The 26,076-nt window shown below is 39.9% G+C and overlaps 1 protein-coding gene across 4 annotated transcripts in view; it reads left to right on the forward strand.

Moving 5' to 3' along the window:
• IPCEF1 (interaction protein for cytohesin exchange factors 1) overlaps positions 1 to 24,718 on the forward strand; it is a 45,324-nt gene extending 20,606 nt beyond the window's left edge. For 3 of the 4 annotated variants that reach the window (XM_033054889.1, XM_033054892.1, XM_033054891.1), the window contains 4 exons: positions 1,899 to 1,987; positions 7,137 to 7,506; positions 15,197 to 15,390; positions 18,796 to 24,718. In XM_033054889.1, coding sequence (XP_032910780.1) covers positions 1,899 to 1,987; positions 7,137 to 7,506; positions 15,197 to 15,390; positions 18,796 to 18,996 — 854 coding nt within the window. In that variant the 3' untranslated portion in view covers positions 18,997 to 24,718. The remainder of the gene's footprint in view (positions 1 to 1,898; positions 1,988 to 7,136; positions 7,507 to 15,196; positions 15,391 to 18,795) is intronic. The other variant, XM_033054890.1, reaches the window with a different exon arrangement.
• Positions 24,719 to 26,076: the final 1,358 nt, after the last annotated feature.

The following is a 26,076-nucleotide window of genomic DNA, read 5'->3' on the forward strand; positions in this document are numbered from 1 at the left end:
CTCTGTATCACGCACCAAAATTCTTCAGAAATCTTGGCTCTTTTTATGACATTTCTTCTGTATTCAGATACTTCTGTGCCTTTTAATGTCGCCCCCCCCCACCAATTGCCTGTTTGGAGTATCAGAAACAGCTGTTGATTCTTTTTCAGTTCTTCTGTGTGCCTAAAAGGGGACCTGTAGAAAGCATAAGCTTTTTACTGACTTACTCAAAAGGAACTAATAGAGTCTTAGAATTTGGTATAGGCCTCATTGCAGCCAGTTTCAGTTCTTTATGCTTAGATGTGCCAGCATTTCCAGTAAACAGGATAGCATCTATGCTATCAATACCCTATGGTTCTGCAAACAATGCAGGGAAAAAAATGTACCTCTTCAAGTTTCTCTTTGTTAATATGTTAGAAAATTCTTTCTCACACACAAAATTTTTCTCTCTTACAAGTTTATTCCCCTCACTCTGTGCTTATTAACACCCACCTTCCCCCCACATTGACATGCTTAAAAATAAAGCACATGGGTATTAAATGAGTTCATTTTAGATGAAATCGTCTCATCTCTGATGAGGAATCAGAGCTGGACGTAAGCAACCCCTGCTCTCTGGGGCAGGGCTGGACAGAGGCTCTTGGACAGCCCAGGCTGCTGAGTGCATGTGGCCAGCAAAGGGCGGTGCTGGATCCCGTGGACACAGCAGGGGCAGCCTCTGTTCTTGGCACTCAAGTTGTCCTCATCAAGCTCCGGCTTTGTCTTTGCAAACTCTCATGTTCCCAGCTCAGTGGGATGGAGGTCAGTGCTGTCTCCCTGCACATGCGGTTCAGGGCAGGATGCAAGCACTTACTCCTGCAAAGGTTGCATTTGTGTTGTGAGATTTAGCAAAAGTCATCTGTGTGGCCTTTCAGTGCACAAAGAGGACCTGTAAGGAAGATGAGGGCAAACATTTTAGCAGGGTATCCTGGAGATGGGACAGTTTTTTTACACAAAGAAAGGGCCAGTTTAGATTAGATATAAAGATGTAATTTTTTACAGTGAAGTTGGCAAACATTGAAACAGGTGGCCCAGAGAGGTGGCAGAAGCTCCATCACTGGAAACATTCAAGGTCAGGCTGGACAAGGCTCCAAGCAGCTTGGTCTAGTTGAAGATGATGCTGCTTATTGCAGAGAAGTTGGACAACATGACCTTTTAAGGTCTCTCCCAAACCAAACTATTCTATGATTCTATGATCTTGTCCAATGTTTACTGTTGCCAGGTCCTGGACATAAGAACCAGCAACATTCTGTTTCCCTTTATCTATGTCTAATTCTACCAATGGTTATCACTTCATTTAATCCACCTTTAAAAAAATCTTTGGAAAATGTTTCACCTGCTGCACAGATAGTTGAAAGAAATAACAGCATGACTGCCTCTGCCATATGTCAAAAGATATTGAGGCTCCTATGAGTTGGTTTTTGTTAAAAAAAAAGAAGAAAAAAAAGAAAAAAGAGAGAGGGACAAGTAGGGTAGTCCTAGAGTACTGTGTTTACTTTTGGCATTACCTGTTCATATATACTACCATGCTGTAGGGTGTGTCTGTACGAGATACCATGTGTGACAAAAGACTCTCACAAGGCTGCTCTATAGTTTCCAAAGCATGATAGGAACAATCTATTTACTCCAAAATTGCAGCCAAACCCCCAAGGTCTGTTGCTAGCTCCAGGTAAACTTAATGGTTACATGGATTAAAGGGTTGCCTCCGCTACTTGCAAGAGCTCTCCAGCATCACCACCAGTGGATTAGGTGACACTGACTTGTTAAAGTGTAGTCCTAAATCCAGAACATCCTACTTGGTGATCTTTCATTGCCATACTGCTGCAAAGAGCAATATGTTGGTCTCACTCTTTCTTTTTGCTCATTTTCCATATCTACCTCAGAATGCTACAGTGAAAGCGAGCACGAGGATCCAGAAATAACAGACACGCCACCTCCACCCTACAGAGCCCAGACACCACCTCCTCCTTCGGTAAGTGCTCCAGTTATTACCTTGTTTCTGGTGCAAGCAGGTTGAAAAAAACTCTTCTGAGGTGGAGGACCTCTAGGAATAGCCTAAAACCTTGTCTGGAAATGTCCACACTGTGTTCCTGTGAAACCTTCATGCACAGACTGCCTGCCACGTGGCAGAGCACACAGTTGGCACATCCTGCACGGCAGGGAGCTTTGCACTGTCAAAGATCAACTCTTTCCTATTTATCTTGCTGGAGAAAGGAAGGTGTTGTTCTACCTCATACACAAACTGTGTCTTTCCTTTACAAGATTTTTAACACATCACTATAAGCTGTTTTTTTCATATTAATCTCTTTTTTAAAAAAAATCCATCCTGAAACCTCTCTCTTTTTGTGACCTTGGTAACATACCCAAAAGCTTAGTATTTATTTATTTGAGTGAGCTGTTTTTAAGACTGTTGAATTTGAAGCTGCTTTTGTGGCAGTGAAGAGAGGTGAAGGGAAAGAGGCTTCTTCACATAGGGATAAAAATATGTTCTTTTTCCTCTACCTCTGAAAAATAGACTATGAAGAAAGAAAATAGGCATTCTTCCAAAATCTATGTAGCATATTGTCCCAGAATATTCCTTCCTGTCTCACTTCATTTAATAAATTAAAATAAGCACTATGAACCCTCATGAGTCTAATCAAATTGACTTGTCTAATTATTATATTATCTACTTCTTGCCCTATTAATCTTGTTTCTATATAATTGTTTTTCCCAGTGATCTCATTGCTCTTACACGCAATTTAAATGAATTTTTAAAAAAATTATTTTAATTTTTTTAGTTTTTCCATTTTTAGATTTTTTTTAAGTAAAGAAAGAAAAGTTGTTAATTTGCTGTGACAGGTAGCTTCACTAGTAGGTTTTGGGTGGGTTTTTTTTCCCTCTCTTTGCAACCTTTAAAAGAAAAGTTTCATTTGTAGTAGAAGTCAGGAGAGCTCTTGCAAGTAGCAGAGGCAATCCCTTAATCCCTGTAACCAGTAAGTTTTCCTGGAGCTAGCAACAGGCATTAGGTGTTTGGCTGCAGTTTTGGAGTAAACAGCTTGTTCATATCATGCTTTGAAAACTATAGAGCAGCCTTGTGAGAGTCTTTAGTCACCACATTTTTAAAGTATTTTCCATTAAAATGGAAGGCCAAATTTATTTAATTCCCTGTTTAGAAATAAGTGATTTGGTTTGGACTGGTAATAAGGAATCCTGATTCAAGCCTTCCTCTTCACTATCGCAAAGTAAGCACTGAGTGGTGTACGGTAATACACTTAGTACTAAATATTCTAGTGGCATCTGTCGGAAGGGAAGTGTCTGCTCTGTACTCCCTGCTGTGGTACAAGTTCCTCTGTGGCTATCCCCAGGAGCTGGGGTGGGCACAGGAGCAGCAGAGCAGGAAATATCTGGAATATACAGATGAGCTAGAGGAGCTTGTGCAACCAGAGGCATTAATGAAAGGAGATGTCACGGACAGGGTTGCCTGTCTGACAATCCCTAATTAGCTCACATGAAGCTGGGAGTGGATTTCACCCACTTGCCCCCCTCATTTTCAGTCAGATAAGTCAATCTTCACTTCCTCTCCTGACACATGTAGCGTTTATCACTGGAACAACCCGCCCGGCACTCGGGGGTGTGAGGCATTCACTGCTGTAGAGCGTGATTCTTTATTGCCTGCATTAACTGGAAGTTAAATGTGACTGAGGGGCTATAAATATCGGAGAAGAACTCTGGCAGTATGTCTCCACAGTTATTCAGGGCCATGGATCAGTTAAGGAAGCGTCTTGAATTTTTATACTTCAGTGGCTTGCCTTTAGGAGGCTGTAGATGTGTTTTCCGTCTGCTCACCTCTGAGTGAATGCCTGCGTTTTTCCAGATGATGAGTTTTAAACAGGTGCTGTTTTTAGTTTTCTGTTTTACTGGTTTCCTGCTGCTTGTTGGTCTGTTGCTGCAGAGGCGATAGCTGGTTGTCTCCTTCCCATATGAAGGGAAGCACTCTTGAGTGCTGGCCCCCACGTTTTGGCAGGGAGCATGTGGGAGGCAGGCAGTGGTGCGTATGCTGAGGGATCCTGCTTTCTCAAGCTTTCCCTTAAAGTGTATCTTCCCTTCAGCCTTTACCTTTGACAGCTGATTTCCCTTCTTCTTATCCCTTAAAATCCCTTCCCTTGTGGACAAAGGTTGGTGTCTCCTGAGCAAAGTGTCATCTTTTCACCCCAGAACTGGCCACTGGAATAAGCTCCACTTGATGTGGGTCTGCCCTGTGTTTAACTTGCTTACATAGAGAGTAGGAACAGTTCTGTTTGACTGCAAGTCAGAGTCCTCTTTTAAATACTGTATTTAATACCCCTTTCACTTCTGGACAAGTGCTGAAACAACAGAAACACTGGAATGATAGGGAAAGCGCAGCTTCTACTAAAAACTGAATTCTAGGTTTGGAGCCTGCAGTTGTCTCAGGGAGAGCTGGTTAAATGTGGCTCTTTAGTTTATTTCTTGCAAAGTACTTGAACCAAACTGTGAAGTCTCAAAAATATGGTCGATTTGGGTTCATATTCTGTGGGTGCAGCACTTGGCCTACTTCAATTTTCTCAAACTGCTACTGGAAGTGACACTTATCCTGTCAACTCAGCTCAGCGTCGAGAATGTCCCAGGCATTGACTGGTGTTAATTCTTTTTATTATTTCAAGCAGAAAGGTCTCCAAACTACTTGACATTAACTCCAAAACAAAAACTATTAGTCCGGAAACTAATAGAAACCCAGGTGTAGGCTCTGTTACGTATTAGAGCAGCAAACACTTTGCTGTACTTCTAGCACAAAGTTTGTACTTGCTGTTTTATTCTCTGCTGACTCAAACCATTTTGAAATTTGCAGAAGTAAATCATGAGTGGTCATAAGGTTCCATATGTATGCATGGGTTTAGGTATGGTGGAGGAAAAAAGCAAGAGAGGAACAAGTAAATTATAACATCTGTAGGACAAAAGTTAAACTGACCACCTGCATCAATTTGTCCATGTGAATGGATATACAGTTAAAAAATCAGCAGATATGTTGAGACAATAGATTGCAGCAGCAGCCAAAAGAGCAGTTGAAGAGTTTAATGATCATAATTTTTCACTAAAACATATCTAGAGACTCATTAATCTCCAGTGAAATCCTTATGATCTACTTTTTAAAACATCCCCAAATGGAAATTTATTATCATATGGATGATTGAAAACTTCCAAAGGAGTCACTCAAATAACTTATGTCAGGTAAGCATTTGTCATGCCAAAGAAAAAACAAAACAACACATATGCAGAGAAAAAGAAACACCTTCTAGCAGTCATATTTTTTCTCACTCATATTTTTTAATTAACACATGATGGAAATGAAAACAAAAATGTATTCCCCTCAGTGAAGCGCGATCTTCATTTCAATAACACTTTTTTTTTGGTGTGTGTGTGGACAAATGCCATAAAAATAGAGGTGAGATCTAACATCGTCATTTTCCAGCTTCGAACAATTGAAATTAGACCAACTACAAGATGTGTGCAAGAGCTGTTACCGTTCAATTGTTCTGCTTGGCTTTATAAATGCTTCAACCATTTGTCGTTGTGATAGGAGCTCTTAGATGAAATACTTCACATCACCTGTGTTCCCAAGGGCATTTTTAGCACTCTATAGCATCTCCTTGTCCTTTGCCTGAGGATGCATATGTGAAAGTTTCTATTTTAGAAACAAAACCACACCTGAAACACAGTGCTGTACTTTCCATAGGGGAGTATCCATAGGTCCTGCAATATTTGGCACAGCCTTATAGGAGTCATGAAAGGATCAGAAAACATGTCTTACAAGGAATAGCTGAGAGAGCTGGATTTGCTCAGTCTCAGGAAGAGAAGGCTCTGGGGAGACCTCATTGCCTTCTAAAATTCCCTGAAAGGAGGTTGTAGCCAGGTAGGGGCCATGCCTGCAGTGACAGGACTGGAGGAAATGGCCTTAAATTGGGACAGGGCAGATTCAGAATAGATATTGGACAAGTTTTTTCACCATTAGGTTGATCAGGGATTGGAATAGGTTACCCAGGGAGGTGGTGGAGTCACAATCCCTGGAAGTGTTCAAGAGGTGTCTGGATCTGGTCCTGGATGATGGTTTAGGGGCTGCAGTGGGAATGCTGAGTGCTTGGCTGGACTGCATGATCTTGAGAGCCTCTTCCAACCTTGACAATTCTACGATTCTATGAATGGCTTTGAAAATTTACAAAAGTGAAAAAGCTGCTATAAACAAATAGTGCTCACAGTCCTCCTGATATAGGTCCTCCTCATCCTCTGATTTGACTATTTTTTTACATCATACAGCTGTATAAGAAGCACAAGAAGGCTTTGCTGTTTTTAATATAAGAAGGAAGTTGTATACATTGTGGTATACAACACTGAATTGGAGTTTAAAAAGAATAATAAAAAAATTGTTACTCTTGGTTTGGTTTATTTAAAAACTTATTTCTGGTTTACTGGGTTATAAATAGGTATTCCAGGCTGGCCCCTTTACCTGTTTTCAGCTTTTCCAGGTTTCCCTAGCAACACCTTCTCAGTAGCAAGAAATCTGACTTTCATATCATGATGATCTCATCCCAATTTCTGATAGTTTCTGCCAAGCCTTCTTGCCCTGGTGAACAATTATCCCTTGAATGGACTAGGAAAAATACTTCTTTACTGTACTTCAGTGCTTGGGACCCCTTCTCTCCATCTCTGGTTATTGCATTGGTGGAACTGCTGAGTGCTTCATGTTCAATGGCTAATTTGGAGTTTTTCTTCTTCACTCTTGATTAGGCCACTAAAGTGAAGACAAATTAAGAAAGAGTGTGAGACTTACCATGGAAGGCTACATTCAGCATAATAGTTTTCCTTGGTCTTTGTTTATAGGCATTGTCAGGTTTATATCTCTTTTGCTTTTGGCTTCCTGGTGGCTTGGTTTCTGAAGGAAAGGAGATTGATTGCAACACCACAGGCTTGTTTGGATGAATAAGTAACAAGATTCCATTAATTTTTGGTCATTTAGCATTTCAGCTACATATCTATATATCATGTAGAACCTAGTAACAAGAATAATTAGCAAATAATTTTTATTTTTTCTTCCCCCCCCACGCCCCACTTTTGTTTCTGGAAAGCAGGATCAGCAGAAGTCATCATTCACCTCAACTCTGTCAAGTGAAGCATCTTGTTCTCTCTCCTCTCCTGAAAGCACTTTCAACTCCCAGGAATCATCGTCTTCCTTGGCATCCAAAGTGGTTTATTCTGAGAGGCAGTCCTGGCTTGACCTGGTTAGCAGCTCTGCCACAGAGGAGGGTGATCAGCCTTTAACGTTCTGCGTACAGATCCATTCTGATGAGCCCCCAGAAGTGGTCTGTGGAGATGCATCAGAAGGCCAGGAAGTCAGACTCTCTGAACCCAATGGTGGATCCCAAACCTCTTACCTAAGTGCGGATACACATTTTCTAGCTGTGCCAGATGCAGCAGGACAGCGATCACTAGCCAAAGGTGAGCTAATGAGAGGGGAGATTTTTGCTGCAGAGCCATACAATATAAGAGTTACAGGTTTCCTTAACTTCTTTTCCCCTTGCTTTCTCTGCATTCTTCACTGAAGAGTTTTTTCAGTGGCACATCATTTATAACATTTAATTTATTGCACATAAAATATATAACCTGGTGTCTGGTTGATAGGTACCTTTACAACTTTTCTCAAATTGTATCTGTAAGTTAAATCATAACCTCTGTGTATAAATTTAGCATTGACATAATTTTATTAGCAAAGTGTGTCACAGAATGGGCACTATAACAAAACTGTATTATGTAGGTAATGGTGAACATGGGGTTAAGTCAGTCCAATTTTACAAATATGTGCTGTTGTATTTACTCAAAGTACATACTCCCTATTTGCTTCATTAAGTTTCATGGTAATCAAGAGAAAACAACCGAAATCCTGAATCAGAAAGTCTATTAAGACTGGATTTTGTTTAAGTAAATAGGTATCTTCACAGTATCCTCCTACTGAAATATACTGCTAATTGGAAAAAAAGGTGGCATGGTTCCAGAATTTGGTCATTGTTACTGTTCATAACTCTCCTGTGTAGCGAGGAAATATCTCCTGCTGTTTACGCAAAGCATCTTTCTGAATTAAAGGCAGTTGAAGCCTAAGAGTTGTTCCTGGCATACAATTATTCTCCGTAGAGGGGTAATACATAAGGGAACAAGAACATTCCTGTGCCTCAGCTCTTCCCATGATTCCAAATCCTTGAAGATTTAAAGTGAGTACTTTACTGCCGAAAGAGAAGGATTGTCTCATTACAATGCAAAAGAAAGGTATGTACCATTCTAAGAGCTTAGGCTGAAAGTAATGCAATGGTGGAAAGAAACAGCACTGGAGTTGTTAGGAGCTCAGGGTATTTCTCTGTAGGTCAACTTGACACTGAAAGATGATACTATGAGGCACACCAATTACCTTGTCAGTGCCCCTATGTTCTGCAAACAACAGCACTTAGAAAGCTGGCTACACTTACCTAAGCTTAGAAAGCTTTATGTTGTCATACCTTTTCTGATTTTACACACAACAAAAGAACATTAAGAAAAGAACAGTTTTCATAAAAAGCGAAAATTAACTCAGTGTTTATGCTCACCTACCTTATCCATTTTGTAGGCTCCTCTGCCAGAAAATTCTGTAGCAATGAAGATCAGAAAGATTTAAAATCCAGAGTGAGCATATGTGCTGTTTCTATGTATTGGAAAAGAGTGCTGTGCTTTCAGTTACTGTGGAATCTAATTCCCCTAATTCTGATTTTGCAAACTGTGGAAGGGCTGGGGCTGGCAGAAATGGAGACCTTAACTAAAATGTCACGAAGACATATTAAATATATTGTTTTCCTTAACTTTAACTTCTGGGTTAAATTTGATAAAGTAATGTCTTTGGAAAACATTACTAGGGACATTAAAGTTGATTGTTGGAATGTAGCTCATAAATGGCATAGTGGCTTATAGATCCTGTTGACAAAGATTCAGTGGTTGCTCTTCTAAGGTTGCTCTTCTAAGTCTAAACTTTTGCTTAGAATATATTCCTCTGGTATTGTCAGAAATCCTGCAATAATGCATAGGTTACTGCTTTCCACTGTAGTGTAAGGGTGACAAATATTTTATGGATGTCACAGAATTAGCATAATAACACATGCATGATCACTTAAAGTATAGTTTGGCTCAATCATATTAACCAATAAAATGGGACTAAAATGTTAATCAAGGCATATTTTGATATACACTCCTACAGTGTGCAAGATAGTTTAATTTTGATTAGATTATTCCTGGGGAAATTAATTCTTTTGTTGCTCACTGCTTAGTTGATGGGCAGCCCTGATGGCCAAACTGAGGACACTCTTTTCCTAACCACAGCAGTGATCACTGACAGAATTCCAGAAATAGGTTATTTTGCCAAGACAGTCACTATGGAAACTGTATAACCTCGCTAGTCCTTGTCTGCATCATAACCCATTGCTTGACAAGTAAATGTACACCATACACAGGTTTGTCTTTCCTGTATCAGTCTGCATATTATGGGCTGGGTGTGGAGAGGGCTGCTGTGTGGGGCCCTCTCCTGCAATGGGCACTGAAAACATTAAGGAAATATTTTGCAAGGAGATTAAGCTACTGCAATTTGAGAATGAGGTAGGAAAAGAAGGATTAATGTAAAGTAACAATTCAGTTCCAAATGAAATTTACTGAAAAGGATGCAATTCTGGCTCTGTGGCTTATTCCCCAAGAATTTCCCTCTCCATCTAGTTGATGAGCATGTGTACAAATACTGTGAGATGAATTCAAGTTGTTGGGTAAAATCTAGCTGCAAATTCTACTTATTTGCAATACTAGTAAGAGCACACTTTTATGTTACCTGGTGCAAAACAAGAAGGCATACCCCAGGTGTAGTCAGTATTATTTACTTTGCAGTGCATTTCTGACACATTTCAGTCATGAGTCTTCATCCGGGAGGAGACAATTCTGTCTTTTGTCAGAATTTGTCCTGAAAGCACATGTTCCCTGTGTGTAAAGATGGCCCTGCTGTCATCAGAACAGCTATGTTGTTTGATAGTCTTTCATCCCAGTCCCCCACAGAACCTACAGGTGTGTCTGTGCTCTCTGGTGAGGATAAAAAACCCCCTGCCACACTGTTTTCTGGCCACATTTTTCAAGGTAAAACCGTAAGTTGAATTTTTTGTGGCAGCTGATAAGAGTCTAGAGTTGAGGAGAAAATTTTCTAGAACTGAAGAGCAGTTTTGCTGGACAAAGTCTAGGAATGGAGACCAATCTGATAAAAGTTGATACCTAGAAGGAAGAAAGAGTAGCTGTGGTTTTGTGGGAAGAGCTTACCATGAAAAAATACAAAAATAGTGAAGAAACCTTAGTGATGGCCTAAACAATGAAATAAATATTTTTCAAAAATAAATGGATGAATCTCCATAAGAAAAGCTACAGATTCAACTAAATGACAATTGATTATTTTTTCAACAGAATTTTTTAATGAACTCTGCTAAGCAGCTGTGAGTATCTGGTGCAAGGGGCCTGACATATGCTATTTTTAACAGTCTTTCTGACCACTCCTAGTGGCATTATGAACATTGTCAGCATTAATTCTCTGCGCCAGTTACTGGGGAGATGTTAACTACCAGAGAGTGATACATGGAAGGGGAGTTTATCAGTTTTCTTTTTTGAAAGGAGACCATTATGCATCCATTTACTTTTTGGGAATATTTGAGACTTTGGTGATGCAGCTTGCTACATGCACAGTGACAAAGGATTCTAAGCTGCCTGTGATGGAAAGAAACTGGAAGGTAAACAAGGAACAACTGAGAATACAAACAGCTGTCTGACTACGTGCACTGTATCCAGAAGCTGGCCTTGACCCCTCTATGATGGCTAGATACACTCCCCAGCCAAGCTCCATCTTTTGAATTTCTTCTGGCAGCCACAGGAAGAAAAAGTATATGACTGATGCACCACCATTATGATAAAAAACTGTAACAGCTAAAGGAGCCCACAGCAACTGAGAGGTTATACATGAAAATAGGAATGTGTGTTTCTATTTATTTAGGGAATAAGTTTATTTTAGCAGTAAGATCATTCTTCCTTGCATTTTCTGAGGGTTTCATGATCATATGAAGTTAACTCGTCTTGGAAAGGTATTCTTACTTCATAACTTCTTGTTCATTTTACCTTAGTTCACGGTAGCTGTGAAAAATCTGGTGTGTGCTGATATTTTTAAACCTGGACAACTTTTCAAATACATCTTGGATTTTATCTGGGTTGGTTTTGTGGGAAGGAGTTGGTTAAATAGGAGCTGGATTAATTCAATTCCTTCTGTTCTCGCTACTGACATCCTCTTCCTCTCTGGAGTCTGCCTGTGCCAGTAATAGCCAGAACAGATCCTCTGGTGTGCTCTGGCCCCTTTGTTCCTTCTGCAAAAGTTATAGAAAATAGCTAGATCATGGCTGCAACTAGCTGAGGAAATGTGCCTATGGTGAGAACAACTGCGTACAGAAACAACTTGAAAAATTGTTTTGTTTCTCATCAAAAAAAGCTTTAGAAATCACAGTGAAAATTATGGTGCTATGGTTTTCTGAACCCTCTGAAAAAGAGATACTTACTTATGTTGTTTCCAGTTCAGTCAGTCTATTAAAATTCCACCCCTCACTGCTGAGTCTACTATACTGTCAGGCAATAGCATCTAATTGTGGTAACAAGTTTTCCTATTATTTTCTTCCAATCTTTCCTCCCTTATTTCTGCATTTGCCAGTGAGGAGTTTGCCTGAGTTATGCCCAGCTAATTGAATTTTTTCTATATTTTCTATTCCATAATTATGTGGGAAATGTGATTTCCTTGAGATGACTTCATACTCCCACTGAAAAGTCCACTACCACTATGGAGAAGGGCTATGGGCTGGATAGGTAGGAAAGGGCAAAAAATCACTTATGACTTTTTTTTCCTTGCTCTTCCCAGACTTGTGTGTATATGTTCTCTCCTGACACCATCAAAAATTTTAGTAGAATCAGGAACAGGGATGCTGGCAAAACTACAAGAAGCTCATAAAAGTAGCAAGAACAGGAGGAAGAAGCAGAGTTTTTTTCCCCCTGTGATTAATACACAACTGGGGGTCTGTGAGATGTCAGTTGCAGAATGGGAGAACAAATATTTACATTTCAGATAAATTTAGTCAGATATATTTTGTTGGAGGTTTTCAGTGCAAAATGCTCTTTCTGCCAAATATTTCCAATTTCTTCATCTTTACACTGGGAAACAATCAACTTTCACAGCTGCTTTTTGAAAGTTCTGGATAATTTCACTTATATAGCTGAGATTTCAGACAGGCTCCTGTACTGATGCTCCAAGATGGGGAGTCTCAATAACCTAATGTCTCCAGCCTGTGGCAAGTTGGCTGACAGGAGAGCAGAAGCTGAAAATTGAGGAGGTGAAGAATAGGCATGTTGAACCTCTGGGAGATTGTTCTGTCTGTGATACCTCCTGTTAGAGAGAAATTCCAGATAAATGGCATCAAGCCTCAGAATTGTGTTTTAGTTCCACTAAATCAGATTTTTTCAGTTCATCCATTACCTCTCCCCCTTTCAGATTTACAGCATCAATCTAGTGCATTCAGTGGCAGCTTCAAGCCTGCAAAACATGGGCTTTTTCTTTCTGAGCTTGGCTCAGGGGTACTCAGTACACTGAAGGTAAAATTCCAGGTAGGTAACAGATAGTCTGGCCTCAGTTTATAGAGGTTTGTTGGCAGACATATCCTTCTATATGCTGACAGAAAGCAACAGCATTCTACACAAACACACAACATTAGGATACTCTTGTTTTTTGACTGTAGTTGAAATTAATCAGAGATGGAGACAAAAGTGTTATGTAACTCTTACTGGCTTTACACAACCCATAAGTTCCAGTCACTCTTGTTCTCCAGCAGTTTGCTGGAATTCTATTTAGTTGCTTCACTGTCACTTCCTTTACTCACCTGATATGAAGAATCTGACACGTGCCTTTCCCTTTGAAATTGCCAGACCTTGATTAATGCCTTGGAGGATGAGAATGGTGGAAGAATAAGAAATAGGAAAGGAGTTTCAAAGTAGCAGTCTTGAAAGTCTGCAGGAGCTAAGTACGCTTTGCTGGGCAAGTGCATCGTCTGGGAGCCTTCTCCTGGGCTTTTCTGAGTTTGGCTCCATCTTTTTCTGTGCTGAATGTTACTGTGCTCCTCACAATTTCTCACAAGTGAATGGAAGATATCAGAATATTTAGCATGGAAGAAGAGTGTTCAGTGAGGGTGTTGTCTCATGCTTGCTGCTTTGTAACCCTTAAAGGATACTGAAGAAAGTAGTTAGCCTCAAAAGGTGTCCACAGCAGGGACCTTAAGTCCCCTGTGGGTTGACTTTATCTAAAAGTTGCTGAATGGGATTGAAGTAACTTTTTTTTTTTTTTATTTCTTCTTACACAGTCTTTCTTGGATAACTGATAAAAATTAATTCATCTCTCAGAGTATTACTGTGCATAGTCCTGATGGGTGATATCTACAGCAGAGCTGAGCCAGTCCTATGAGAAGCTGGCTAATGAAACAAACAGCTGCTTCATCCCAAGAAAGAAGGCAGGAAACTAGTCATTACGAGCCTCATGGCATGTGCCAACAGCTTTCAGGAAATACTAATGCCCTGTATTATGCCTTACACTTCCATTTTTTTTTCCTGTTTCCTGCAGCTTGTTAAATATACAACAGTTCTCCTTTTCCTCCCCCAGCAATGTACCAATGTTGGAAGTTATATTTAGTTTTTGTCAAGTTATGGTAGGCTTTTTATAATCACACAGTAGGGAAGAATAGGCCAGAAACACAGTGAAGGCAAATATTTGCAGCATATCATAAACCTTTCTCGTAACCTAAATATTTAGAAAGAACAGAGATGTAGGAGGATGCTGTACTTTATAAAACATGGAAAAGATAAGAAGCACCTCCTTAGCATGCTGACATATTGCAGAAGTCTTTGCAGCAGCATGAGTGAGCAGAAGGACTTGTTCCTTTTGTTCGGAATATATTTGCTGACTGCAGATGATTTAGAAAAGTAAATGCTTAACTTTAAGCGAGAAAGTGCCCAGCCAGTTCAATGGAATAGGAAAGACTGCAACTGAGAGGAATTAACACCACTGCCCCTAGTGATAAAAGACCAAGCAGTATCCAAAGTGCATCTTGAGGGATTCATTAGCACCCTGAAAACAGCAATAGCTGTAAGATTTTCCTTTAGAGATCACTGAGGCTGTGTGGACTGAAGGACAAGAAGTGAGTCTGCTGCTAAAAATGGCCTTCTGCTAAAATATCCCTACATATGCCTGGCACATTTTTAGTTCCTGTCTGTTCATTTTAAAGTTGTTTTATTCTGAGAAGCCTTTGCTTCAATTTTCATCTTATTTTATGCTATTCTCAGCTGTTTACTTGCTTTTCCTTTTGTGTACTTTGTATCTTGGAAAATGGTCCTGTAGCATGGGAGCCATCAGAATAATTAAGGTGGGGATAATCAAGGCTTTGTTGTGAGGCATTACAAGCAAATTCTCTGCTGCAATCTGTGAAACTCAGAGACAAGACACTGGATGCCCCAAGGGTTCTTGCTTTAATCTGTTTTCTAGGGACCTTCTCTTGGGGCCCCTGAAATGTTTCTGTGTTTCTTTTAATTGCTCATTTTTTTCAAGCTCTGTTTTCAATAATTGACAAAATCTGGTGATGAATCAGCACACCAAAGAGAATTTGCCCTGTGAGTTGCCAGGTAGAAGCATAATTCACCATGTGTAGCATGCAGGGAGGGGTGAATGGGTGTAGATGCTATCAGAGTTGTTTCATTCAAACATAGAGCTACTGACAGTTCAAAGTCTGTGGTATATTCAGAGCATTAAGGCAGTACTCTATTAGTGGAGGTACAGGCTCACATCTGTTTGGAACATTACCTGATTCTTAACAACATGTGAGTTTGGAAGTTTTTCTGTCTCATAGGCGTTATTACCCTAGAAATTACCCTAATTGCCCTTAGTTTTAACTGTAATACCTTTTTTTTTGGAGTTGGTTCAGAGCCCTCCTGATGGCTGACAATAACTTTTCTGTTATCTGCTGCCCCATTCACGTTCTCATACATAATAAAGAATTTATTCTTTTCTTTGCAGACCAGGAAAAATGTGATGATGATGATGAGATGGAGCGACTTTACAAGTCATTGGAGCAAGCAAGCCTGTCTCCCATTGGTGATCGTCGGCTGTCAACTAAGAAGGAGCTTAGGAAGTCATTTATCAAGCGCAGCAAAAACCCCTCCATTAATGAGAAACTCCACAAAATTCGAATGCTGAACAGTACATTAAAGGTGAGTATGCAGATCTTGCCAAGGAAAACTTAAGAGTAAAAAACAGTTTGGCTGAAAAAGAAGCAGTATAGACTTCAGCCAAACTCTAATTACATATCTGCTGAAAGCCCCAGAGAATTTTGTTAAGTTTTTGAATTCTTTTTTTCTGCTTCATTGTGAATACTGATCTGCATTGCGTTGTTCAGTTTGAACTGGAAGCAGAGGTAATAGCTCAGGAGGGACTCTTCTTGCAGAAATTCCAGCCCATTTGGAAAATTTAATAAAGAAAACTCTTAGTTAACTGGAAAACTTGCAAGCTCAGCTAAGCACACGAAACAGGGGAGCCTTAAAAAAGGAAGAGCAGACAAAGTACATTGATGATAAAGGACATGAAAATGACCCTGAGCCAAAAAAAGTTTTCCTTATGTGATTATCAGAGAATGTACAGGATATGCCAAAGCTATTGTAAAGACCTCCTGTAACTAAAATATTTTTAATAGCAAAAGCATCCTGCTTTTATGTTGGAAATATATCACGAACTGGAGGGGTACAGGGGTTCAGGATATGTTACATGAAAGGGCTGGTAAATCTGTCTGCAATACGGGAATTTATTAAGCAGTTTACTTGCCAGCATCAAGTGTCACGGGATTTCAAAGCCTGCTTCTGAATGGTACTGAGGGAAACAAAAAGCTTAACCATAGCATTTACATCGTAAGGAAAAGAAAGAATAAATGCAAACTTGGGGTTTCACTTGTTTCTTTTCATACGCATTAGAAGCAGGAATTGAATATCTTGTTTCAAATGGATGTATTTGGCTTCAGGCACTGTAAGCTGGAGAAATCCATGTAAAATGGTTGGACTTGATGGTCTTAGAGTTCTTTTCCAACCTTAGCAGATCTATGATTCTAAGAAATTATTGTGTCAACACAATCATGGGTTTGAATATTAATTGTAGTGGGAGGCTTGGGTTTGGCACCTCAGCCTGTATTGAAATTCCTGAAAAGTACAATTGTAAAGGGAATTGGGAAGAGAGGCACTCTTCACAGCTTCATATGAGACCTGGTGAAGTCTTTCCTTAGTATCCTTGAAGAGTTTTCAGTGATGTGGCAGTGACTACAGAAGTATTCATTTGTATCAGCAATAAAGTGAGTCCCCCACACAAAGTTTAAAAAGTATGCTTATTTTATAGGATAGGAAGCTACGTACAGAAACATTCTGCAGCGTTTTCCCTGACAGGAGCCTCACTAATAAATCTAAGTACCAGTTTGTGCAAAATGGAGTTGTATTTTGTGGAACAATCACTTTCATTAGTATGGAGATGAAGGAAAGCTTTAATGTTAGACATGAGCAAGAAGGACAATGGTGCATTGATTTAGCATGGGAGGATTATATAAGTTGTGATTAACTTAGGCTTGTCTAACACTTTTATTTAATATGAAAAAATAAGTTTTGGAGTGTTCATAACATATAAAATGTGTTGATCTCTTTGGGTTTTGGTTTTTTGGGTTTTTTTCCCCTCTCTTCAAACTAAGAAACTGGAGTATTGACAAGACAAATAAAGAAAGCACAGACACTTCCTCATAGACACAAACAGAGCTCTGTACACAGCAGTATTTAAGTTAACCTGTCTGAAAGTCAAGTGTCTACAGTGGGAAAGTGTCATATTCTTTACATCAGTGGAATTACAGGCTTTTAAAGTCAATTTTCTCAATGTGTAATATAAGACATAAGATAATTTGAAATAATCTAATGGAAATTTAAAAATCAGGATTTTTTTTGCTTCTGATCCATATGTACTCTGCTTTAATTAAAACCGTATTAGTTTGAGAAGTGATTTATGTAAGTCTCAATGCAATTTTAATTTTAGACTTTTGACTCCAAGTATTTAACAACAGATTAATGTTGCTGCCACAATATCTCATTAACAAAACATGCTTGGAATACTTGGAAAGAGAGGGAAACTATGTGGGAATGCATCACAGTCTTAGTGAATGTGGGAAATGGTTTTAGTGCTACAGGAGAAATTTCATGATATGGCTTTTTGCTACCAAATTTGTCCAATAGAAACACTCCTCTCCCTTCCACCTCCCTATCTCCTCTCTTCTTCTTTTAAGCTAGCTGCACATGTCCCTGCATCAAAGCCAGAAGTCTTCTTAAAGGGACTGGCACTGGATCTTGAGGGTAGGACATGTGTAAAATACAATTGAATGAGCTTTTGGGTTTAAAAAGCAGCGAAGACTTCACAGAGATTGGAGCAGTTGAAGGTTCATTAGGGTGGTAGTGAGATAGAACTATTCCATCACTTTCACATACAGACTGGAGGATGGAGCCTGGCAAAAGCAGTCAAATTTTGTTAGTGCAGCATGGTGCCTTCATTAAGAAATGATACCTGCTAGCTGGGGCTTCTCTATTCTGTGGTCCATTGCATGGATAGGCAATGTGGGTTGGAAAAGCAAAACGGTTTATGCCACAATGTGTGAGGACATCAGAGAACATCAGTGTGTGAAAGGAGGGTGTAATGAAGACAGAGCCAGGCTATTTTCAGTGGTGCCCAGCAATAGGACCTGAAGTGATTGGTTCAAACTAAAACACAGAAGGTTTTCCCTGGATATCAAGAAACACTTTTTTGCTGTGAGGGTGACCAAACCTAGGTTGTCCAGGGAAGCTGTTGAGTCTCTACCTTTGGAGATATTCAAGAGTTAATTCCACAGAGTCCTAGGCAGCCTGCAGTGGGAGGCTCTGTTTGAGGAAGGTTTTTGGACCAAATGACTTCCAGAGGTCCCTTCCAAGCTGAACCATTCTGTAGTTCTGTGACATACAGTGTCTCAGTGTCCCTGCATCAATCACTGCTCACATCTTACGAATGAATCAGGGTGCCTGCAATATATGGTCTGAGCTGCTCTTGCCTAAAAGTAGATACCAGATTTATTAGCAGTAGCTGGTGGTAGATGACAACCACATGTACTATAGCCACTCTACTGCCTATGCACAAATTATATCCAAGGTTATGTTCAGTCCAGCTCTCAGAGAAGAGACATTTATTGCATGGAATAAGTGTTTTTTGAGAAAGCTAGAATGACTGTGAATTACAGAAATAAAGGCTGTTGTGTCTAGTTTCATGCAAGTACTGTCTTGTTGAGAGACAGCATAACAATGTGTAATTTTCACATGCATCTTCTCTCATCAAGTTTTGTTAAGAAGTTTATAGAAGAATCCACATGAAATCATAACTTGCCTTTAACAGGGAAGAATTTTTGCTGTAGACATAACTTTGATGACCTATGCTCTGAAAATGGGAACAAGCTACCAGGAGGATGGGTAATTTACCGTCTCCTTGTGACATGAGTCTAATGTTCCCAGAGCGTTTTTGTTAGGGACAATTGTCTCGACATTTTCTGTGAAAATAACCACTTGCTCTCTTCCTAGTGTAAGGAACATGACCTGGCCACAATTAACCAGTTGCTAGAGGACCCAAAGTTGACAGCAGTGAAGTACAGAGAGTGGAGGAGCACAAACATCATGCTGGTCCAAGATATTTATCAACAGCAGGAGGCCCGGGATGTGTCCACAGGGAATAGTGAGGAGCAAGAGATGACTCCACAGCCAATCACTGAAAGTGCAATTTGATCAATGGCACATGGCAAGATTTTTCTTCACGGGTCTTCATGTGTGAGCAATTTAAGCTGCTGTATCTTGGGGTTTGTTTTTCACAAGTGTGTTTCAAAAGGAAAACAACCCATTCTCCAAAGTTTTGAATGGTCTTGCACAACTCGTTTATTCTCAAAAGGGCAACTTCCCCGAGCTTGCCCAAGTTCCCCAAAAAAGCATGCCTAAACACGGCCTGCATATGTAAGAAGACTATTTAAAAAAGCAGCAAAGAAACGTTTTTCAGTTTCTGAAGAAAATTAGAAGTGTCCATATCCTGGAGGACACAGAACTATGTAATATATACTGTATAAATATGAAATCCTTGGAATTGCTTTAACCATACAACTTACCTTGAAATGAAGCTAAACTGATACCAACAGGATGTAGCCTACTGTACCTTTTTGCCCTCTAAGGTAACCCAACGTATACATTTTTGTCTCTGCACCCATTTACTTTCACCACTCTACCAGTTTAAGCCGCAACAAATGGAAGAGTAATTATGCATGAGTTCATACTGTAGACAGCTGCCAGGCATCCAGTTTGGGCTCTGCCTGATGTTTTATGAGTTTCAAATTTATTTATGGTCCAGACCAAGAAGGTACTGTCTTTCTACATGAAGAAGAGGTCTCAGTTTTTGCTAACATGTAATTTACTCTTCAGTGAGACAAGTTTCAACTTTTCTTATGGATTTGGAAGAATTCCTTGGAAGATTATGTTCTTCTTTCTTATTTTTGACAATTGGGAGTGTATAAGGTACAAGTTCATCCCAGAGTCCAACTTGAGGAAGGTGATCATATTGACAAACCAGAAGCTAAATAACTAAACTCCTAATGTGGACCTGGAAGTTTAAAACAAAGCTGCAAGTATTTTTGTAAATATACGTAATTTTATGGCTTATATGAATGTGACTATGTACTGTATAGATGTTTTATTTATATATTTATATATGCTGAATTTCCTAATATAAATATGCCCATGTGGACCAAGCCTAGCTGCAAGCACTTAGAGATTGACTTGAAATGCCTCTTTATTTTGTGTTCCCCCATTGTAGAGCACAGTAGTGGCTCTAGAGCTGAGACTACCCTGAGATATCTGCTGTGACTTTTTCTTGTGCTTTTCTAGCTTTGAGTTTTAGATGAAGAAAATCTGTATGACTTAGGACCTTAAAAAAGTTTTCTAGAAAGTTTCAAAATTTCCATTTGGGGAAAAAAATAAGAGGTTTTGCTGCAGGATTAGGATTTTTTGGCTTCATTGTCCTCAGTACAAGGTTTTGGGCTTTTGTCTTCCCCTCTTCTGCAGTGTAAAGAATTTTGCAAAGTGCTGAATTTTGAAAAGCAAAAATTAGTCCACCATTTCCAAATTAATGCCAGTACAGGATCTGTGACAATCTGCACTTCTGTTGCTATTTCATAAAGATATTCTTTGCCATTAGTTTTCAATACGGTTTATATTTTAAAGAAAAATACTCTATAGAGATGCAGCCATATTCATCTGTCTTTATACATTTTATGTTTTATCATAGCTTGATTGAGAAAACAAAAGATAAGGATATTAGCGGGAAACATATGAAATCTTTTCCACCTCTGTAGTGATTGGTTTGTCCATTGATGTTACATTTTTAATACTCAGAAGCTTTTCTTTTTAGATAGAGGCAAGGAAATAGATGAAAATGACTAAATGGGGAAGCAGACACAAAACCATGGATGGTTAAAAAGCTATTCTTTTCAGGAAATCATCATATGAGTGGTGATTTAATCACTTCACTAATTCTAACTAAAAGTTAAGCAAGCTTAATGCCTGGTGCAATTTGGTTTGGAGTAATCAACTCCAAACTTTGCATCTTAAAAATTGAACCCATTTTTAGCTTACTTTTTTTGTTATGCTTTTTTTTTTGTTGGTTTTTTTTTTTTAAATAATTCTTCCACTATTTCCGTTGAAATGCTGTCAATTCACTGAAAATTAGGAGTGTAGGGATTAATCTGCTTGGTCCTTTTCATTTTTAACTACCTGGTGCTAAGTAATTGAGAAATATTGAAGGTCAAATTGCATGTACATTTTCTATCACACATATGAGTTTCTCGCAAAACAAAGCACGTAAACACCATTTTCCTTCAAAAGCATCTTCACTTAGATGTTGAAAAGAAGCACATGCTTAAGCGGCCTGTGGAGGTGGGCCAGGCAAGTCAGTGCCTTGCAGTTCTGAGCAAAGTCCGAGTCAATTCCATTATCTGAGGTAGATTTGCAGTATACAGAAAAAAGCCCATGTGGTCTGTACATGCTGTGTTGTCTCTTTTCACACTGCACTGGTATAAGCATATACAAAACAGCTTCCTCAAATCTAGAGACAAAGAGATGCCCTTGGACTCTACTCAACTCTGCCTTCAAACTCTACTATTGGTTCTGACAGTTTACAGAGCCCAAAATTGCTTTTAAATTACTGTCTTTCAGATGGTCAGTAGATACTTATTGTTGAACTATTGAGGTTTTGAAGACCTGCTGAGAGTGGGCTCTATCACCAGTTGGAAAAGAACAGAAAATTCTTGAATGGGGTTACTGTCGTCCCAGCTATAAATTTAACGATTATTTTTTGTTCAGGAAAACAAATGTGTGGGATTTATGCAAGTAATGTGCAGGAAGTCTAACTCCACTCTCTTCAGCTACTATTTAGACTCAAAATAATGGAAAGCGTGGAAAATGCAAAGTGAAAATTGCAGTGAAACAGGATTAATTTTCTGGCATTGCTAATTACAGTGACAGTTTTTGCCTGGGTTTATCAGCAGCGTGAAAGCCATAATCAGAGACAGAATTACGCACAAGCTGGCAGCTACAGCAGGGAGCCACCTCTACAGGAGAAATTTGGACAAGTCTGTGCTCTGCTCAGTGATGCTTGGAGTAACTGCTATTTCTTGGTCTGGATTTGGAAGACCTGCACTATTGACTCGTAGCATAGGGAGCTGTGCATCCCTAGTGTGTGAATGTCAAGAAGTCTTTAACCATCTGCCTCAAGGGACATGTTTTATATACTTTTTTTGGGTGAAAGTATGTGTGTGTGGATATGTGCACATGCACAATTTTTCCTCTGTAAAGCAGTTGGTGCAGCAAGTCAAGCAATGGAGATTTTGGAATTCCTGGTAACAATATCTAATTCCAACTGTTTCTGCAACTTTTCTGGATATCAAATCTCTCTGTTCTGGTGGTGTACATCTCATGAGATACCAGAATGAGGTGGGGTCACATTTCCTTTCCTATGATGGAAGAGATTTCATGTGGGGATTGTGAATAATTTTTACATGTATCTCTGATGATTCAATCAATACTAGGGTTTCACCTTGTCATGGTTTTGAGTGCAGCTGGAGATGAAACGCCATGCAGTTGCTTGCTCAGCCCCCCTCTCTTTTCTTTCCCCATCCCTGTGTAATGGGGAGCAGAATTGAAGTAAAACTTATATGCTGTGACAAGAATGGTTTTATAATTTAAAATAAAATAAAATACAGCAACAATAATGGTAAATCATAGCAATGATAATAAAAAGGAAAGAAACCCAAACAAGTGATGAGCCCACTGACCTGCCAGACCCCTCTTCCCAAACCCTTGTCAACCCCCACTTCCAGGTAGCTCTCTCTGGTTTGTGTACCTGGCATGATGTTCTGTGGTGTGGAATATCCCTTTGGTCAGTTTGAGTCACCTGTCCCAGCTATGCTCCCTGCAGTGTGGGTTTTTGTGTATTTCCTCACATGAGAATGAGACAAGGAAAAATGTCCTTGACTTAGTAAAAGCACATCTTATCAAAAACCCAAAACTTCAGTGTGTTATCAATACCATTCTCATTCTGAATCCAAAACACAGCACTGTAACAGCTACTGAAGAAGAAATTAACTCCACCCTAGCTGATACCAGGAATAAACAGGAATAAATAATGTGCTACTTCTCTTTTTTTTAAATAGTTTGAGTTTTGGAGGAATCCATCCTATTGAGAGAAAAGGCTGGTTTGAGAAGTCAAGGAGGAAGGGAAAGAAAAAACTTGGTGTTTGATTTAAAATGCTGTGGAATTTCAGAATTTAAAATGATTTCTAACTTAGAAAAATTATGTGTGTATTATGTCTATTTGTGTGAGCCTGTAAGCTTACATGTCTGTTACAGATTTGATACCAAAACCTGTGTTTTTAAACTTTTCATGTAGCAAAGGAGCCCATGTAAGCTTACTTTTATGAGGGGAACTCCATGTACCGTGATTGGATTTTGGACTTTTTTTTCACTTTTTTGCCTCTTTAGTCATACAAAAGCAACAAATTGTAACCAAGTGAGGGCCTGAGTTCATTTATATGAGACATGTCTTTCTGCTAACAGGAAGCCAAAGTGGTTTTCTTACAGTAGTAGAGCCAAAGTGGAATTTCCTGTTTTGTGTGGGGCATTTCAAAGCAGCAGACATTTTAAGATGTCAGTGAGCATTTCCTCGATGTTTGAAGATTTATCCCATTTTGGCTTGCTTCAAGCTGCAACATTATTGCATTTTTTAAAAACTGCCTTCATTCTGAACTGAAACAAAATTTGAGGTGGGAAAAGGAAAATAGAACTGAACAATCTTGAAGCTAAGATCATGCTGAAATTCACATCTCTGCATAGGGTAGTAGGAGCTGAGCTTGCCAAAAGCTAAGCATTTCAGCACTGAAAAATGATTGTAAGGTGTTGAAAAGAGTACTACATTCCTTGAAATTTGCTATGGGAGAAGTTCCAAGACCTGTCTGCTCTGGAAAATTTAATATTTTCCTAATTTATTTCCTCTGGATAAAAATCCAAAGGGAGTAGTTTATAAGATGGCAGCAAGTTAAAGATGAAATGTGCATGTAATTCATTGATAGCTCAACAGCCTTGATGTATGATCTGGAAATGGTTGACTTTAGATTACTCAGCCTGTAACACAGAAAATCCATTTCATTGGGAAAGTGTTGTAGCTACCAGTGTCTGAAGCTGATTCACTCCATCTGGTCCACGAGGTCCATTTTGAAGATGTAGGTGAATGACCATTCTATAGGGCAAATAGTTTGTGTCATCATACCATAGCTTAGGAACCACTCTCTTTGTCCTAGATGCCTTAGGACCTGCCCAAATTATTCTGACTCTTGAAGTTGCTTGGGACAGTTTTATCTTCTACCAAGTAAAAATAAAAAAGAGGATATGAAAACACATCTCCCACTCGCACATGAATAAAAACTAGCTCTAGTCTAGCAGAGATTAATGTAAGTCACATTATTTATGAGTGTTTAGCAAAATAACTCACCTGGTGAAAATCCAATTGTGCATGCAAATAGCAGTACTCTTGTACTTTCAGCTTTCAGTGCTGAGGTCTGGCCCAAAGGAAGAATGGGTGTGTCTGTCCCACTGTGTTCTGTGTAGAGAGGAAAGGTCATGCACACAGGAATATTTCCCCTGGACTATCTATATTTCCAAGGACTTCTGTTAAGCAGTGGCAGAGCCTGCAGCACCATGAAAGTACATGGAATCCAAATTCGGTATTTTATTTGCTGAGTATTTTTTTTTCCTTCATTGGTTTAAAACTCGCAGCACAATGTTGGCGTTCAGCGCTGCCTTTTTACTGCTTGTTGCCTACACGTGTGAATTGATTTTCATGGAATGATACACACATCTTGCAGAATGAGGGCCTTATGTTTGCACTTGTCAATTAAACACTGAAATGAGAGAATATTTTGCTCAGCCTTTTAATTTTTTTTTATTTTCACTGCAGATTTTTCAGTTTACTGCTATAAAATAAAATTTTGCTGGTTCTTTAAACAAGGAATTTCCCTATGGGACTAATATTATTATTAAGTTGTATAATCTGGAACCAGGAAGAGTCAATGAATGTTTTGACTGAGGAATGCCCTCTACTAGTTCACAATGTGATATTTAAAACTGCTTTTAAATTTAATTGATTATTGTAGGTACCCTTTAGGAAGATTACAGTAATTTCACGATTACAAGCCGCATGGACTATATGCCACATCTCCAGGTGCTGGCAACGTTTCGTTCTTTGTCCATAAATAAGCCGCACCTGATTATAAACTGCTCTGTCGTTCACAGCGAGGACCCGCGTGCAACAAAGTTGCCAAATAGTAACAGAATCGCGGGATGGCGGGGTTTACTGGCTCGGGCTGTGCAGGCTCGGCCTGCTAGGGGCTGCTGATGGGGCCAGGTGGCCCAGCCCGGCGCTACCACTCGGCGGGGCCGCTCAGGGCCAGCCGCCGCTGCCGCCAGGCTCGCTTGCCCCGGCCTGGTGCTACCCCACGGTGACAGGGGGGCACAGAGCCTGCCGGCACCCGTGGCAGCGGGCGGCAGGAGGGGAAGGAGCCCCCCTGCTCCCATGGCGGCAGCGGCAGGCGGGGACAGAGCGGGCAGGAACACCCCACTTCCCACCTGGACCACAGGGATGGCAACACGGAGCCCCCCGCCTCTCCCCCAGGCTGCACTGCCGAAGGAGGGAGCTCCCCCGCCTCCCTCCCCCACCCCGCGCTGCCAGCACTAAGCCCGCCTCCACCCGCCGTGCAACAGAGTAACCAATTTGTAACAATTGTGAAATCCTGGGTATTACCAACAGATGCTCAGCTCAGCACCTCGTCTGCACTTCCGGGGTTGGAAATGTCAGAAATTTTTTCACATATTAGCCGCTCCTGAGTGTAAGCTGCATTTCCGGAGTGGGAGCAAAATTTTAGTCAAAATGGTGCGGCTTATAATCATGAAATTACTGTAGTCTCTTCTGACAGGTATTGACTATTACTAGGTTTTTTTTAAGGTCACAGAGCAGCCTGTTTCAATTAAAAGAAGACAGATATTTTTGTCAAAAGGATTTCAGTTTAACTGGATAGGCTAGCCAGGTAGCAGTATGGTGAAGGTGTGTTTCCTAGGAAATGAGCTTGTCCTAAGGGCTCAGCTGAAAAAAGAATGTCCCTGTCTTTGTCATCTCTCTTCCCCCAGCCTCCTACATGCTTCTTCTACTTGCCTTGGGCTAATCAGATCATCATTTGGAACCTCTGTCTGCTCAACCAAGTCAGGCAGCAGGGAACA

Source organism: Catharus ustulatus, chromosome 3 (genome assembly GCF_009819885.2).
Source record: "Catharus ustulatus isolate bCatUst1 chromosome 3, bCatUst1.pri.v2, whole genome shotgun sequence".
Classification (NCBI taxonomy): Eukaryota; Metazoa; Chordata; class Aves; order Passeriformes; family Turdidae; genus Catharus; species Catharus ustulatus.